This window comes from Scyliorhinus torazame, chromosome 21 (assembly GCF_047496885.1).
Source record: "Scyliorhinus torazame isolate Kashiwa2021f chromosome 21, sScyTor2.1, whole genome shotgun sequence".
Taxonomy (NCBI): domain Eukaryota; kingdom Metazoa; phylum Chordata; class Chondrichthyes; order Carcharhiniformes; family Scyliorhinidae; genus Scyliorhinus; species Scyliorhinus torazame.
Window position 1 is genome coordinate 126,369,696 of NC_092727.1, and position 16,437 is coordinate 126,386,132.

Genomic DNA, 16,437 nt, shown 5'->3' on the forward strand with positions numbered 1-16,437 from the left:
ACTGTAACATGATCTGCCAACTCTTGTACTCAATGCCCCAGCCGATGAAGGCAAGTATGCCGTATGCCTTCTTGACCACCTTATCCACCTGCGTTGCCACTTCCATGGAACTATGGACCTAAACGCCCAGATCCCTCCGCTTGCTCCTTATATATGTATAAAAGGCCTTGGGATTTTCCTCGGCACTGCTTGTCAATAACATTTCATGACCTCTTTTAGCACTTCTAACTCCCCGTTTGAGTGTGTTCCTACTTTCCCTATATTCTTCAAAAACTTTGTTTTTAATTGCCTAGACCTTATGAATGCTTCCTTTTTCTTTTACAATAGTCTCCCAATTTCTCCTGTCATCCATGGTTCCCTAATCCTGCCGTTTCTGTCCTACATTTTCGCAGGGACATGCCTGTCCTGCACTTTAATCAACTGGGGCCGGATTCTCCGATTCTGAAACGGCCACCGATCCTCAGTCTGGTGGGGGGCTAGCAGGAGAGCAGCATAGAGCCCCGGCTCTAGCAGCAAATACGGCCGGAGAATTGCCGGGCCGTGGTCGCGCATGCGCATGGGGGCGGCCTGCAGCGGCCGCGCCGCGCACGGACCTGACCTGCCAAATAGTGACCCCCTTTGGCCAGGCTCGCCACTCCTGGACCTCCCCCCACCAGTGGCCCCAGCCCCTGCCAAAGCCCCCCCTGCCCGCGGATCAGCTCCCCCCGACTGTGGTGGCATTGGACTTCCCAGAAAACAAATACCACACGTGTCCGACGACGAAGGGAACTCGGCCCATCGGGGGCGGAGCTTCGGGGGGAGGGCCTCAGGTAATGTCCTGAGGCCGACCCGATGGCGTGGGGCATACTCCTAGAATACGGCGTTTTGGGGGGGCGGCGCATCGCACCGCCGCCCCCAATTCTGGCACCAACGTGGATTCTCCGGTCGATCGGCAAACCAGATTTTGGCGTCGGAGACTGGAGAATCCCCCCCCCGGTCTTTAAAAGTCTCCCACATATCAAATGTGGATTTACCCTCAAACAGCTGCTCCCAATCCACATTCGCCAACTCTTGCCGAATTTTGTTGTAGTTAACTTTCCCCCAATTTAGCATCTTCACTCGAGGTCCACGCTTGACCTTATCCACGAGTATTCAAAAACGTACAGAATTGTGATCACTATTCCTAAAATGGTCCCCCACTGAAACTTTGGTCACCTGGTCAGACTCATTCGCCAATACCAGGTCCAGTAAGGCCCCCTCCCTGGTTGGACTATCAACATACTGTTTCAAAAAACCATCTTGGACACACCTAACAAATTGCTCTCCATCTGAACCTCTGGCACTAAGGGAGTCCCAGTCAATATGGGGGAAACTACAATCACCCACACAAAAACTCTGCTATTTTCACATCTTTCCAAAATCTGACTACATATCTGTTCCTCTGTATCGCGCTGGCTGTTGGGAGGCCTATGGTACAACCCCAACATTTTGATTGCACCTTTCCTATTCGTGAGCTCTACCCATAATGCCTCATTGCAGAATCTCTCCAAGATATCCTATCCTCCCTCATCACAGCTGTGATATGTTTCCCTAACCAGTAACGCGACTCCCCCACCCTTTCTGCTGCCACCTCTGTTTTGTCTTAAACATCGATATCCCAGAACGTTAAACTTTAACCATATCTCCGTAATAGCAACAATATCAGGGGCGAAATTCTCCCGAAACGGCGCGATGTCCGCCGACTGGCGCCCAAAACGGCGCCAATCAGACGGGGGCCGCCCCAAAGGTGCGGAATGCTCCGCATCTTTGGGGGCCGAGCCCCAACATTGAGGGGCTAGGCCGACGCCGGAGGAATTTCCGCCCCGCCAGCTGGCGGAAACGGCCTTTGTTGCCCCACCAGCTGGCGCGGAAATGACATCTCGGGGCGGCGCATGCGCGGGAGCGTCAGCGGCCGCTGACAGTTTCCCACACATGCGCAGTGGAGGGAGTCTCTTCCGCCTCCGCCATGGTGGAGACCGTGGCGGAGGCGGAAGGGAAAGAGTGCCCCCACGGCACAGGCCCGCCCGCGGATCGGTGGGCCCCGATCGCGCGCCAGGCCACCGTGGGGGCACCCCCCGGGGCCAGATAGCCCCGCACCCCCCACAGGATCCCGGAGCCCGCCCGCGCCGCCTTGTCCCGCCGGTAAGGTAGGTGATTTAATTTACGCCGGCGGGACAGGCAATTTATCGGCGGGACTTCGGCCAATCCGGGCCGGAGAATCGAGCGGGGGGCCCCGCCAACCGGCTTGCCCGATTCCCGCCCCCGCCGAATCTCTGGTGCCGGAGACTTCGGCAACCGGCAGGGGCGGGATTCACGCCAGCCCCCGGCGATTCTCCGACCCGGCGGGGGGTCGGAGAATGTCGCCCCAGAATTCCCCACATTAATCCAAGCTCTAAGTTCATCCGTCTTACCTGTTATACATCTTGCATTGAAGCAAACGCACTCCAGACCCACTGAGGTGGTCTGGGTCAGCTTTTCAGTTCCATGGCAGACTCTGTGCCTTAAATGTTTGCGGCATTTAAATCAGTATATAAAAGTGACAAACTGACTTTAATGCAGATCTTGCTGCCTGATTCGTGATTGAAGTAAGGCTCAAACCCCAACTCTTAAACACAGCAAAACTTAGGTCCAGAGAAACTCAGGTACAACGAAACTCCGATACGGTGAACCTTAAATACAGCAAAACTCAAATACGGCGAAGCTCACAGAAAAACTCAGACACAGCGAAACTCAGATACAGCGAAACTCAGATACAGCAAAAATTAGATACAATGAAACTAAGAGACAGCAAAACTCAGATACAGCAAAACACAGGTACTGAGAAACATATGTACAGAGGAACTGAAATACAGTGAAACATAGATACAGCAAAACTCAGGCACAGTGAAACAGACACAGTGAAACAGGCACAGTGAAACAGACACAGTGAAACAGGCACAGTGAAACAGACACAGTGAAACAGACACAGTGAAACAGGCACAGTGAAACAGACACAGTGAAACAGGCACAGTGAAACAGACACAGTGAAACAAGCACAGTGAAACAGGCACAGTGAAACAGACACAGTGAAACAGACACAGTGAAACAGGCACAGTGAAACAGACACAGTGAAACAGGCACAGTGAAACAGGCACAGTGAAATACATTTACAGCAAAACACAGATGCAGCTAAACACAAAAACAATGAAACTCAGATACAGTGAAACTCAGATACAGCGAAACACATTTACAGCGAAACTCAGATACAGTGAAACTCAAATACAGCGAAACTCAAATACAGTGAATCACAGATACAGCGAAACTCAGATACAGCGAAACACATTTACAGCGAAACTCAGATGCAACGAAACCCAGATACAGCGAAACACAGATACAGTGAAACTCAGATGCAGCGAAACTCAGATACAGTGAAACTCAGATAGTGCAAAACACATTTACAGCGAAACTCAGATGCAGCGAAACTCAGATACAGCGAAACTCAGATACAGTTAACCTCAGATACTGCAAAACTCAAACATGGCAAAACTCATTTATAGCGAATCCACAGATACAGTGAAACTCAGAGCAAATCTCAGCTACAGTAAAACTCAGATACAGTGAAACTCAGATACAGTGAAATTTAGATCGAGCAAAATTCAAACATGACGGAACTCATTTACTGCGAAACTCAGATGCAGCAAAACCCATTTAGCGTGAATCTCAGAAAGAGCAAAAATCAAATACTCAAAAAACTTATACAGCAAAATGCAAATATGGTGAAGCTCAGATACAGCAAGACTCAAATATAGCTAAAATTGTTCTCAGTGAAACAGAAATGTAGCAAAATATAAATATAGTGAACCCAAATATAATGAAGCTCAAAAACAGCAAAGTTCAAAACAGGGTATCTCCCCTTTCAACAAACATTTTTCCAAGCTCCAGTGAACATACTCCGCAAGTGCTTTCAGTTAGTTTTGACTGCATTCGTCAATTTTAATGCAACATATGAAGCCGATTTTCCCGTTCAAGCTCACACAATAATTCTTGCTAGAATTGGACAACAAAAGGAAACACTGAGGTTTTGAATGATGCCACATAAAACCAATCATTTGAGACCATTGATAGGGAGAGGAGTGTTTTGAAAAGGTCTCACAGCATGTAGAAATACTTAGAATGCATTAATACATGGATAGCATGGTAGCACAGTGGTTAGCACTGTTGCTTCACAGTGTCAGGGACCTGGGTTCGATTCTCATCTTGGTCACTGGCTGTGGGAAGTCTGCATGTTCACCCCGTGTCTGCGTGGGTTTCCTCCGGGTGCTCCGGTTTCCTCCCACAGTCCCGAAAGATGTGCTTGTTAAGTGAATTGGGCATTCTGAATTCTCCCTCAGTGTACGCGAACAGGTGCCGGAGTGTGGTGACTAGGGGATTTTCACAGTAACTTCATTGCAGTGTTAATGTAAGCCTACCTGTGACAATAATAAAGATTATTATTGCAATTTAGTGTAAAAAAGCCGTACTACATTAGTGAATGTTTAATATAGAGGTACTCTAACAATTACTATGTGGCAATGTCTCCAATAATTGCCCGCTTAATTCTAGACCGCAGAAATCAGGACTCTGCAAGATAATAGGCGTGATTTGACAAAATGGGACCAAATTCCCATAGCGAGTGCTTTTAGTCACATGTTTCCCAGCACTCACAGCACCGAGACACCCCCCAATATTTAACAGGGTGCCCAGATGCCAGGTTGGCTGTGACTTGGTTCGTGCTCGGAGATTCCCTGTCCTTGTGAGGTGGGGTGAGGGGGGTCTCGAGGACTCCCTAACCAGTAAATTGGGGCGTTGGGGGGTCCGGAGGCCATGGGGAGGGTCGAGAGATCGGGGTGGGATTTAAAAATGACGCCCCGGTCTCTTCCTGCGCTGTCGAGAGGCCTCAGAAACCCCCAAGGCCCCATTTGATAGAGGGGTCATTCTCGGCACTGTGGGCTCCGATAAACACCCCTCTATTCCCGCCCAAAATGGGACTCTAGGTTTTTTGTTTGTTAAATTGTGCCCGTTGTCATTTTTTAGTATTGCATATTGGAGATTAAACTGCAATATTAGGAAATTGCATTGAGCTGTGGTTCAGTGGGAGGTGTCATTTCCCTGAAGTTAGAAGGTCAGGGGTCGAACAAAGAACAACAAAGAACAAAGAAAAGTACAGCACAGGAACAGGCCCTTCGGCCCTCCAAGCCTGCGCCGACCATGCTGCCCGACTAAACTACAATCTTCTACACTTCCTGGGTCCGTATCCCTCTATTCCCATCCTATTCATGCATTTGTCAAGATGCCCCTTAAATGTCACTATCGTCCCTGCTTCCACCACCTCCTCCGGTAGCGAGTTCCAGGCACCCACTACCCTCTGTGTAAAAACACTTACCTCGTACATCTCCTCTAAACCTTGCCCCTCTCACCTTAAACCTATGCCCCCTATTAATTGACCCCTCTACCCTGGGAAAAAGTCTCTGACTATCCACTCTGTCTATGCCCCTCATAATTTAGTAGACGTCGCCCCTCAACCTCCTTCGTTCCAGTGAGAACAAACCAAGTTTATTCAACCTCTCCTCATAGCTAATGCCCTCCATACCAGGCAACATCCTGGTAAATCTCCTCTGCACCCTCAAATTCAATTCCTGTACCGGCTGAGGTTATTCATGAACTTCTCAACCTTAACCCCCCCCCCGAGGTGTGGTGATCCTCGGGTTAAATCAGCACCAGTCTGCTCTCCCCCACAAAGAGGGAAGCAGTCTTTGGTCACCTTCAGAAGTACTTCATTGGGTGTAATGTAGATTTGGTGATCCTGAGGTTGTGATTGGTACTACAGATCAAGTTCTTTATGTTTTAAGTCTGCCAACATGACTACAAATTACATGCATTCCCAACATTCTGTTGAACACCAGGCAAAAAGAGAAGGATGCACATTTGGTAGAAGCTGCCCAGTGGATATCTGTCCTGCCTGTCGCGATACAAACCAGACTGACAAGAACGTCTCTGGTATAGATTCCCAGTCTTTGCTGAGGCTTCAGGTGAAGTAGAATTTGCCTTGGTGCTGCTGAGTTAGACAGGGGACAAACTGCAGTCAAATGATAGCTATACAGTGATTACTGTTTGATGTGAATTAGATTGTGCTTAGACCTGGTAGCTTTCGCAAGCCAAAGTCTAATACACTCAGCTGGCAGGCACTCACTGAGGGTCCTGCACTGACACATTGAATCCAGTGAAAGTCTCCACAAGAGGAGAGGAGAAAAATGATTTATTAAAGATCACTTCACTGGAGCCTGAAAGGGTAATGGAAGAAGATTCAATGGTGGGAATTGGAGGAATACTTGAAGAGGAAACGTTTTGGGAAGAGTAGGGAGAGGATTAATCGGATAACATTATCATAGAGCTGGTGCAGGTTGATGGGCTGAATTTGTATTTTCTATTGTTCTATCCTCATTGCTGATGTTTGCTGTACTGAGGCAAACAAATACCTGATTACAAAATATAACAGTAATTAATTTCTCTTAATTGTTCCCTGATTATGAATTATGACATCAGAACCTTCTCCAATTAAAATCTTCCTGAGTGCAGTCAGGCAGGTTAATATGAAGACCATGAAAAATTAATTCATGCAGACGGTGACGTTTACTAAATGACACGTGAAAAATGCAGCATATCCTTTAACAGTGGGATTAGCGTTTATTGTTTTATTCCTATCTCGTATCAGTGAGTTGTTCCACAAACTCTGTTTGCATTTCATTCAAAGGCCAGTTTTGAAATATATGATGTTATTGTTAAGACTGCCTTGTTCCACCTCCAACTCCGCCTCTGCCTCAGCTGATCTGCTGCTGAATCCTTCATCCGTTGTTACCATAAAACGTAACTATTCCAATGTTCTCCTGCCTGGCCTTCCACATTCTACGCTCCGTAAATTTTAGGTCATCCAAAACTCTGCTGCCAATATCCTAACTTGGACCAATTACAATTCATCCATCCGCCCTGCGCTCACAGACCTACATTGGCTCATAATTCTGAGCAACCTGTTTTCAAATATCTCCATGGTCTCATCCCTCCCTATCTCGATAACCTTTTTCAGTCCCACAACCCTGCAACACGGTAGCACAGTGATTAGCACTGTTGCTTCACAGCGCCCGGGACCCGGGTTCGATTCCCGGCTTGGGTCACTGTCTGTGCGGAGTCTGCACGTTCTCCCCGTGTCTGCGTGGGTTTCCTCCGGGTGCTCCGGTTTCCTCCCATAAGCCCTGAAAGACGTGCTGTTAGGTGAATTGGACATTCTGAATTCTCCCTCCAAACAGGCGCCGGAATGTGGCAACTATGGGATTTTTACAGTAACTTTGTTGCAGTGTCAATGTAAGCCTGCTTGTGACAATAATAAAGATTAGGGGGGAAAAATGTGTTCCTCCAATTCTGTCCTCTTGGGTATCCCTGATTTCAATCACTGCAGCATTGGTGGCAATGCCTCAATTGCCCTCTGGAATACCCTCCCTGCACCATTCCTTTCTCCTTTAAATGTACGCTCATCAACCTAATATCACTGTGTGTAGCTCAGTGTTAGATTTTATTTGAAAAAGCTCCCATGAAGCAACTTGGGACATTTTCCTATACCCGCTAATCCATTTCATCCTCTGACATGTTGACGGGGAGCACCCTTGTCTGAATCAGAAAGTAATGGGTTCAAACCCCACTTAAGCATGTAATGCAAGGCTGAGTTCCTGCAGTACAGTGCTGTACTGAGGGAGTTATGCACTGTCAGAGGCACTGTTCTTAAACCGAGGACCTCGTGGGTAGAGGTTAAAGATCTTGTGATGCACCTTCAAAGACTGGTAAGATAATTCTCGCTTGTGTCCTGGTCAATATTTATACCTTAACCACATCACTGAAGCTGACTATTTGGTCAGCATTACATTGTCGCTTGTGGGAAGTTGCTGTGCATAAATTGGCTGCTGAGATTGAATGATTGTGATTAAGAGAATGGGGACATTAGTGCCGCGGGAATGAGAAGAATTCCAGTTATTGAAACCTAAACACCAGCATCAATAATTTGCAAACAGGTGGAGCTACTTGTGGTTTTATTGTTGCACTATTATTTCAAACCAACTTCAAAAAATAATGAATGTTCAGCAACAGGCCTGACCAGCATCACAAGCTGGATCATTCAGACACAATCCTTCACCACATAAAAGACAGTTAACTGTCTTGTAACCATGACAACGCCCCTTTAAGCTTCAGTTGCCAGGTGCAGCCGTGATTTGCTGCAAACTGCATCATTTATAAATAGTTTTTCCATCCGCTTCTTTCTGGGTGTATGTCATGTTGACGAGAGTTCAGTAAAGTAGCACGCTCCTGAAGGTTTGTGTGATGACTCTGTTCGATCCCCTCGACAGCTGAGTCACACTGCTGAAAAAAATAACTAACCCTCTAATCTTAAGCTTTTGCAGATATCACAATAATTTAGCAATTCTGGAAAAGGATAATAATTGTGTTTCCAAATGAGCTTTCCGAGTGAATGCCTGTCAGGTGATGCAGTGTTTCATTATACATTTATTTTAGAAAGGTAAGGTAGAATTTCCCATTCCGGACACTCAGTGTAGTGGCACCATGAAATTCAGAGTGATTCCCGGTGGGAATAGTGAGCAAAATCTCCCCCCCCCCCCCCCCCCCCCCCCAGGCAGTGAGACAGATCTTTGCGGCGGTTCTTCCACTTTTTTGTTCATTAATTACACATCAGTGAGCAGTTCATTGAACCTCCTGATGGGGGCAGGCATGGATTCATCCGCCCCACCATTATCTCATGGGATTGAAGGCCCTGGCACCATAGTTAATCAGCACCCACACACACATTCACTCACTGTGGGCCGGGCGAGGGTTGACCGCTTAATTAGAATGGTGGCCAGAAGCCAGTAGTGAATGGTGTGTAGCCTTAGGGTAGTAGTGAGTGGTGTGTACCCTTAGGGCAGTAGTGAATGGTGTGTACCCTTAGGGTAGTAGTGAGTGGTGTGTACCCTTAGGACAGTAGTGAATGGTGTGTTCCCTTAGGGTAGTAGTGAGTGGTGTATACCATTAGGGCAGTAGTGAATGGTGTGTAACCTTAGGGCAGTAGTGAATGGTGTGTAGCCTTAGGGTAGTAGTGAGTGGTGTGTACCCTTAGGGCAGTAGTGAGTGGTGTATACCGTTAGGGCAATAGTGAATGGTGTGTACCCTTAGGCTAGTGAGGGAAGTGACGTGGCAGCAAGGATCTGAAGTGTGGCCACAATCATAATGCAGCAAAATTGTATTCCCCTTGGCTGTGGTAAGTGCGCTGTGCAGATGGACGTATAAACTCAATACTGGCTCGAGAGCTTTGTTGTCGCCTGATCCCAGACACAGCTACAGCCCATTTAATGAAGTGGAAATTTTACTCCGTTAGCATTAAGGTCCATTTAGGTTTTAAGGAGGATTTTACATGTTTAACTTTGATTTCCTAATGGCTGCGCCTTTTATTCTGGGATTTCGATAATCTCTCTAAGTGCTAATAGCTTTCAAAGTCCAACTTTACAACAACAAAAACTTCCATGCACAATGATTAAAGCAAAAATATTTCTCTCCTCAGGGAGTCAGCTGCAAACTGCACTGATTGATGTGATGCTGACCTAAACAGACCAACACATGCACAGGCTCAAGCCCCTTGGCTGTGGCAAGTCAGCTGACCTCAACCAGGCCACTTACAATTTGCCAGAGGGCCATGGAGGGAAACGATTAGTCACAGTTGCTGCTTTTGATTACTGTCTGGAGGTTGAATAAACATCTCCATCCCTCTACCACCAACATATATGTGTACCATTCACAAGATACAGAGCAGCAACTCACCAAAGCTCCTTCGACAGCAACTTCTAAACCCGTTACTTCCACCATCTGGAAGGACAAGGCCGGCAGATACTTGGGAACCACCACCTGGAGATTTCCAACCAAATCACCCTGACTTGGAATTGTATCACCGTTCCTTCACTGTCACTGGGTCAAAATCCTGCAGTTCACTCCCTATTGCTACACCACATGGACTGTAACGGTTCAAGAAGGCAGCTCAACGGTATCTTCTCAAGGCCAGTTAGGAATGCCAGTGAAGGTCACCTGCCATGAATGCATTTTTAAAATTCATGGATGCTGGATGAGGGTAGGACTGCCTCAGCGGTGAAGTCTTCCACACATGAATAGCCACAAAGTCCACACAGCTGTGGGGAGGGTAAGGAGGAGGTATCAAATTTTGGCAGTAAATTGGTTCTCCAATAATAATAATCAATAACCTTACTGTGAAAAGCCCCTAGTCACCACATTCTGGTGCCTGTTCGGGAAGCCGGTACGGGAATTGAACCCGTCCTGCTGGCGTTGTTCTGCTTCACAACCCAGCTGTCTAGCCCTCTGAGCTAAACCGGCCAATTCCAGCATGGAATCAACACCTTCAAGAGCAAAAGGGAAGTAAGTTGGAGAAAAGGGTTTAAAAAAAAACCCACACTGAAGTGTGTAAAAAGATATTGGGCGGGATTCTCTGACCAACCGCCGGGTCGGAGAATCGCCGGGGGGCGGCGTGAATCCCGCCCCCGCCGGCCGCCGAATTCTCCGGCACCGAAGATTCGGCGGGTGCGGGAATCGCGCCGGTCGGCGCCCCCCCCCCCCTCCCCCCCCGGCGATTCTCCGGCCCGCGATGGCCCGAAGTCCCGCTGCTGTAATGCCGGTCCCGCCGGCGTGAATTAAACCACCTCCCTTACCGGCGGGACCAGGCAGCGCAAGCGGGCTCCGGGGTCCTGGGGGGGGCGTGGGGCGATCTAGCCCCGGGGGGGTGCCCCCACGGTGGCCTGGCCTGCGATCAGGGCCCACCGATCCGCGGGCGGGCCTGTGTCGTGGGGTCACTCTTTAACTACGTGTCGGCCGTGTAGGTCTCCGCGATGGCCGACGCGGAGGTGATCCCCCCCTGCGCATGCGCGGGGATGACGTCAGCAGCTGCTGACGCTCCCAAGCATTCGCGGACTTCTGCCGCCCGGCGGAGTCCCTTCGGCCCCGGCTGGCCTGGCGCCAAAGGCCTTTCCCGCCGGCCCCTAAAGCTGAGGGCATGGCCCCTAAAGATGCGGAGAAATCCACATCTTTGGGGTGGCCCGACGCCGGAGTGGTTCACGCCCTCCATCCCGCCGGGACCCCCCGCCCTGCCGGGTAGGGGAGAATCCCGGACATTTTCAACATAAACAGTTTGAGTAGTGAAACACATTGCACTGAGGCACCAGCTGCCTTCAAACCAGTGGCTTGGCAAAATCAGCAAACAAATGTGTGTGTGGTAAACCATCATCCAATCCTGGTTAATTAATCATGAGTTGATTAACAGGAAGTAACTTCTCTCTCTTCTAAATAAATGTGACCTTTCAAATTATTTCTACATCATGTCTACAGAACAGAATCATGTGGGCTGGCCTATCAGCTCATTGCCGTAGGTATCACACTTCGGAAGCACTCTATGTACCAACCCTGGGATGACATTCTCAGCTGCTTAATATTAATATATTAACCTTTCTGCTCGGAAGCTTCCAGGGTTGCAGAGAGAAGTTGAGCTGATATTTCTGAGGGCAGTGTTGTCATATCTGCTGAAAATGATGTGCTTTAAATCATCTGTGAGAAACCATCTTCTGGTTACCTCTGTTCACAATGTGCAGTAGGCAAACGTACTGCCCAGCAGAGACATTCAGAGACACAGACACGCGGACAATCCCCAGGTTTAAGTGAATTAACCCCCCTCCAGTGTGATAGCCGTGAAATCACAGCGTTGGCCTCAGCTTATTGTGGGTGAGATGAGAGTTGGAGGAATGTTACTCAACTTTCCCATTTTTGTCCAGTATCCATTAGCTCCACTGGAAGCGGATGTGTTCACAACATAATTAATAATAATCACAAGACTTGCATTTGCGTCGTACAGCACTTCAGGGTTACTCAAAATGCTTTATAAACAGTGAAATAATTCACACCGCAAGATCCCACAAAACAGCATTGAAATAAATGATAAGTTACTGGTTGAGGGATATTTTATGCTGACCCCTCGGAGAACTCCCCTCCAGATCTATTCACCTGAGACACTCTCAGTTTCACCCGAGGAAGGAGCAGTGCTCCGAAAGCTAGTGATTTGAAACAAACCTGTTGGACTTTAACCTGGTGTTGTAAGACTTCTTATTGAGTGTGGTAGTCGGTATTAGGGGTATTACGGTACCCAGGTTGATGCTGTAAGACCATTGGTGTGGGAGGTACCTGAGACAGTAATATTGGTGAAGCCTGCCTGCTGGTTCCGCCCAGTAAGGCGGGGTATAAGAGTCTGTGTTTCCCTAGCAGCTGCATTCTGTACCTGCGCTGCCGGGGGAAACATCTAGTCCAATAAAGCCTTCAATTGTCTTCCAATCGTGCTTCTGGAGTCATTGATCGAGCATCACTGTGCTCACCCCAGTCCAACGCCGGCATCTCCACATCATGTTCTATTGAACAGTACTGTCAGATCTTTCATGTTGATTTGAGAGGCAGACAACCTTGGCTTAATGTCTCATCTGAAAAACAGTGGCGCTGACAGTGCAGCATTACCTCAGTTTTGCACTGGAGCTTTTGTCTAGATTGTGCCCTGGAGTGGGATTAGACCTCACAACCTTCTGACTCTTACGCGCAACCAACGGATCCACAGCTGGGGTGTGCAAAGGGTCAAATGTAGCTTTGATAGACCCCACCCATTATCAAAAAAAAAAATTGTATAATGATGCAGCACCATAGGAAGCCGCGCGGCCTGTTGTTCCAGTGCGGGATCTGTGGTCGAGCCAGTAAAACACTAACCATCCAACGTGAGGCTCAAAGACAGGACACTGACACTAGAGTCTCGAGCTCATCTTGATCAAGGAGAGTAGCAGCATTGATCACACACGAGGACAAATCACCTTCAGGACTCAACCACACTGCAAGGCTGAGACTTTGGGAGAAGTGGCTGAAAATTGGGAGAAATACAATGTGGGTGCTCACGTGAAATTTAAAGATTTGCTTCCTTTTACAAACAGGGGATGACGTGAATCGATACAGACACACAAAACCACTGCAACTAGCCCCAGCTGCACTGGGATAAAAGGATAAAAAACAAGTTACTCAAATGTCTCTTTCAATTCCAGTGTACTCCATTCAAAGGACAAGGGTTTCAACTGGGAGCCTATCGATGTGTCTGTAAGGAAGGATATTACAACCCTAATCTTATCTCAACCAACAGTTTTGATAGTAAGTATTGAATCCTTCTCAAAAATCTGATAAAAATATAGGAAAATCAAGAGGCAAGGTAGCCAGTTAGCTTATTGATCATGTATAATCTGCTCTCTGTCCTACTCCTTAATCTTCTGAGGGAACATAGGATCATAGAATACCTATGGTGTAGAAGGAGGCCATTCGGCCCTTCAAGTCTGCATCGACCCTCTGAAAGAGCACCCCGCATAGGCCCAATCCCCCACCCCATCCCCGCAACCCCACCCAACCTGCAATTTTATCACAGCCAATCCACCTAACGTGCACATCTCTGGACTGTGGGAGGAAACCTGAGCACCCGGAGGAAACCCACGCACACACGGGGAGGATGTGCAGACTCCGCACAATCACCCGAGGCTGGAATTGAACCCGGGTCCCTGACGCTGTGAGGCAGCGGTGCTAACCACCGTGCTACCCTGCTACCTCAAGCTGCCTGCAAAGCTTCTGCCTAACCCCAAAGATAAATCAAGATAGACCCAATAATATACAGCCTTGACCAACTGCCTTGCTCAGCATCTCAGCTCCCAGCTGCTCACATCATTCCATCAACATTGTTGTCTTTTTAACCTCAATCCCAATCATCCAGTTTGAAGTGCTATCCAGATCCCACACATCCACTCTTCCATAAAGGTGAGAGGAGACAAAACTCCCGTCTTGGTCAACTTTATCTGGGGGTGTGGGGGTGGGATTAGAATTGAGACTCGGGTAAAAGGATATTCAATGAAAACTGCTTCCTGATGTTGTATATTTTCAAGGTTTGTGAATTGGAAACAGTCCAATTTTCTCCTGCTGGTTGTACTGTAAGCTGTGCCCGGAGAGGAATTTGTTGCTTAGAATCTAGCCAGGATCCCAAGGTAAAGTGTCTCTCTTTTTGTGATGATTTCAGGGAAAGATGATAAACACATTTCCTACTTCAGTCGCTATGCAGTTGGGGAGCCCAGGAGACTATTTCAGTGTCTACCGTGCAAGGATGGTTGTAGATCGTGTGTCAGTGATGCTCCTTGCTTCACTCAGGTGGATGAGCACTTAAGACTGGCTGTCCTGTCCTTCCAAGCTTTCTGCATATTGTTGGTGTTCATCAATATGGTGGTAGTGTATCGCTTCAGAAAGAACAAGGTAAGTCACCTTGTGGCCCGATTGGGAATGCGTGCATGGAGGTGTGTTTCTGTGTACCTGTGTCTGCATACATGTGTATTTGTGTGTACATGTATACAGTATGTGTTTGTGCCTGTTCAATAGTATTCAATCCTATGTGTATATGCGTATGAGTGAGAGTGTCTATGTTTGTGTGTGTGGTATGTGTGTGTTTGGTATGTGTGTGTTTGTGAATGTGTCTGCGTGGTGTGTGTGTGCGCATGCATGTATGTCTGTGCGTGTGTGCATTTTTGTGTGCACGCACGTGGGTGAGAGCATATGTGTGCGCATGCATTTTTCTGAGTGTGTGCGTGCATGTGTGCGTTTGAGTGCGTGAGTGCATTTTTATGAGTGTGCGTGCATTTTTGTGAGTGTGCGCATTTTTCTATGTATGTATACATTTTTGTAAGTGCGTGTGCATGCATGTGGCATTTATGTGTGTGCATGTGTGTATTTTTGTGAGTGTGTGCATGCATGTGGCATTTATGTGTGAGTGTGTGTGTATTTGTGTGTGTGTGTATGCATTTTTGTGAGCGTGTGTGCATGCATATGGCATTTGTGTGCGTGCATATGTGTGTGTGAGTGTGTTCATGTGTACATTTTTGTGTGCGTGCATGTATTTTTGTGTGCATGCATGCATTTTTATGTGTATGTGTATGCATTTTTGTGAGTGTGTGTACATGCATGTGTGTGTGTGTGTGCATGTGTACATTTTTGTGTGTGCGTGCATGCATTTTTATGTGTGTGTGCATTTTTGTGAGTGTGTGTGCATGCATGTGGCATTTGTACATGTGTACAGTTTTGTGTGTGCGTGCATTTTTGTATGTGTTTATCCCTTTTTGTGAGTGTGGCATTTATGTGTGTGCATTTTTGTGTGTGCGTGCATTTTTGTGTGTGCGTGCATTTTTGTGTGTTTGCGGGCATTCGTTTTGTGCATATGTGTGTTTTGTGAGTGTGCGTGCACACATGTGTGCGTTTTTGTGTTTCAGTGTGCGTGCATGCAAGCATTTTTCTGAGTATGTGAGTGGGTGCACACATATATGTGTGTGTGCGTGTTGCATGCATTTTTGTGGTTGTATGTGTGTGCACTTGTGCATTTTTGTGAGTGTGTGCATGCCTGTGTGCATGTGTTCATATGTCTGTGTGCACGTGCATGCGTTTTTGTGAATATATATGTGTGCATGTGTCCGTTTGTACGTGTGTATGCATGCGTGCATTTTTGTGTGTGTGTGTATTTTCTGAGTGTGTGTGTGTGCATTTTTGTGGGTGTGCGAGTGTGTGTGGGTGTATGTGCATACATTTTTGCGAGTGTGTGTGCCTTTCACAACATCATCAGGATTTATACAACAGCTGTAATGTATAGAAAACACAGGGGCCGGAGTGTGGGGACTGGGGGATTTTCACAGTAACTTCATTGCCAGTGTTAATGTAAGCCCACTTGTGACATTAATAAAGGTTATTATTATTATTATTTCTTCAGCAAGCCCCTCTGAATTGAGTCTTTGATCTGCCCCAGTTCAGTTTCTGGACTAAACACTACTGTCCCACTTCACCACACAAGTTAGCTTCAGTTACTGGAAGAACTTTGGAAAGCAAATGACGTGTTGGTGTTTATTGCAAGGGGACTGGAATACATGAATAAAGAAATCTTGTCACAATTGCACAGGTCTATGGTGACATCACGCCTGGAATACTGTATCCATATTTATGAAAAGATATTCTTGTTTTGGCAGCAGTCCAGAGAAATGTCTCCAGGTTAGTGCCTGGGATGAGAGGGTTGGTTGAGTAAATTGGGTTTATATTCTCTGGAGTTTTGAAGATTGAGAAATTAGTTCATTGGAACATTAAATATTATGAAGGGGTTTGACAGGGTGAATGCTGGAAGGTTGTTCCCACTCGCTGGGAAATCTGGAACACGGGGCCACAATCAGGATAAGGGGCCAATCATTTAGAGATGAGGAGAAGGGTTGTGAATCTATGGAA

At 47.3% G+C, this 16,437-nt stretch overlaps 1 protein-coding gene across 1 annotated transcript in view; it reads left to right on the forward strand.

The window, feature by feature from the left end:
* Positions 1 to 16,437, forward strand: part of gpr179 (G protein-coupled receptor 179) — a 101,176-nt gene that overhangs the window by 39,683 nt on the left and 45,056 nt on the right. The window contains exons 3-4 of the mRNA XM_072487502.1: positions 13,197 to 13,299; positions 14,207 to 14,436. Of these exons, the coding sequence (XP_072343603.1) occupies positions 13,197 to 13,299; positions 14,207 to 14,436 (333 nt within the window). The remainder of the gene's footprint in view (positions 1 to 13,196; positions 13,300 to 14,206; positions 14,437 to 16,437) is intronic.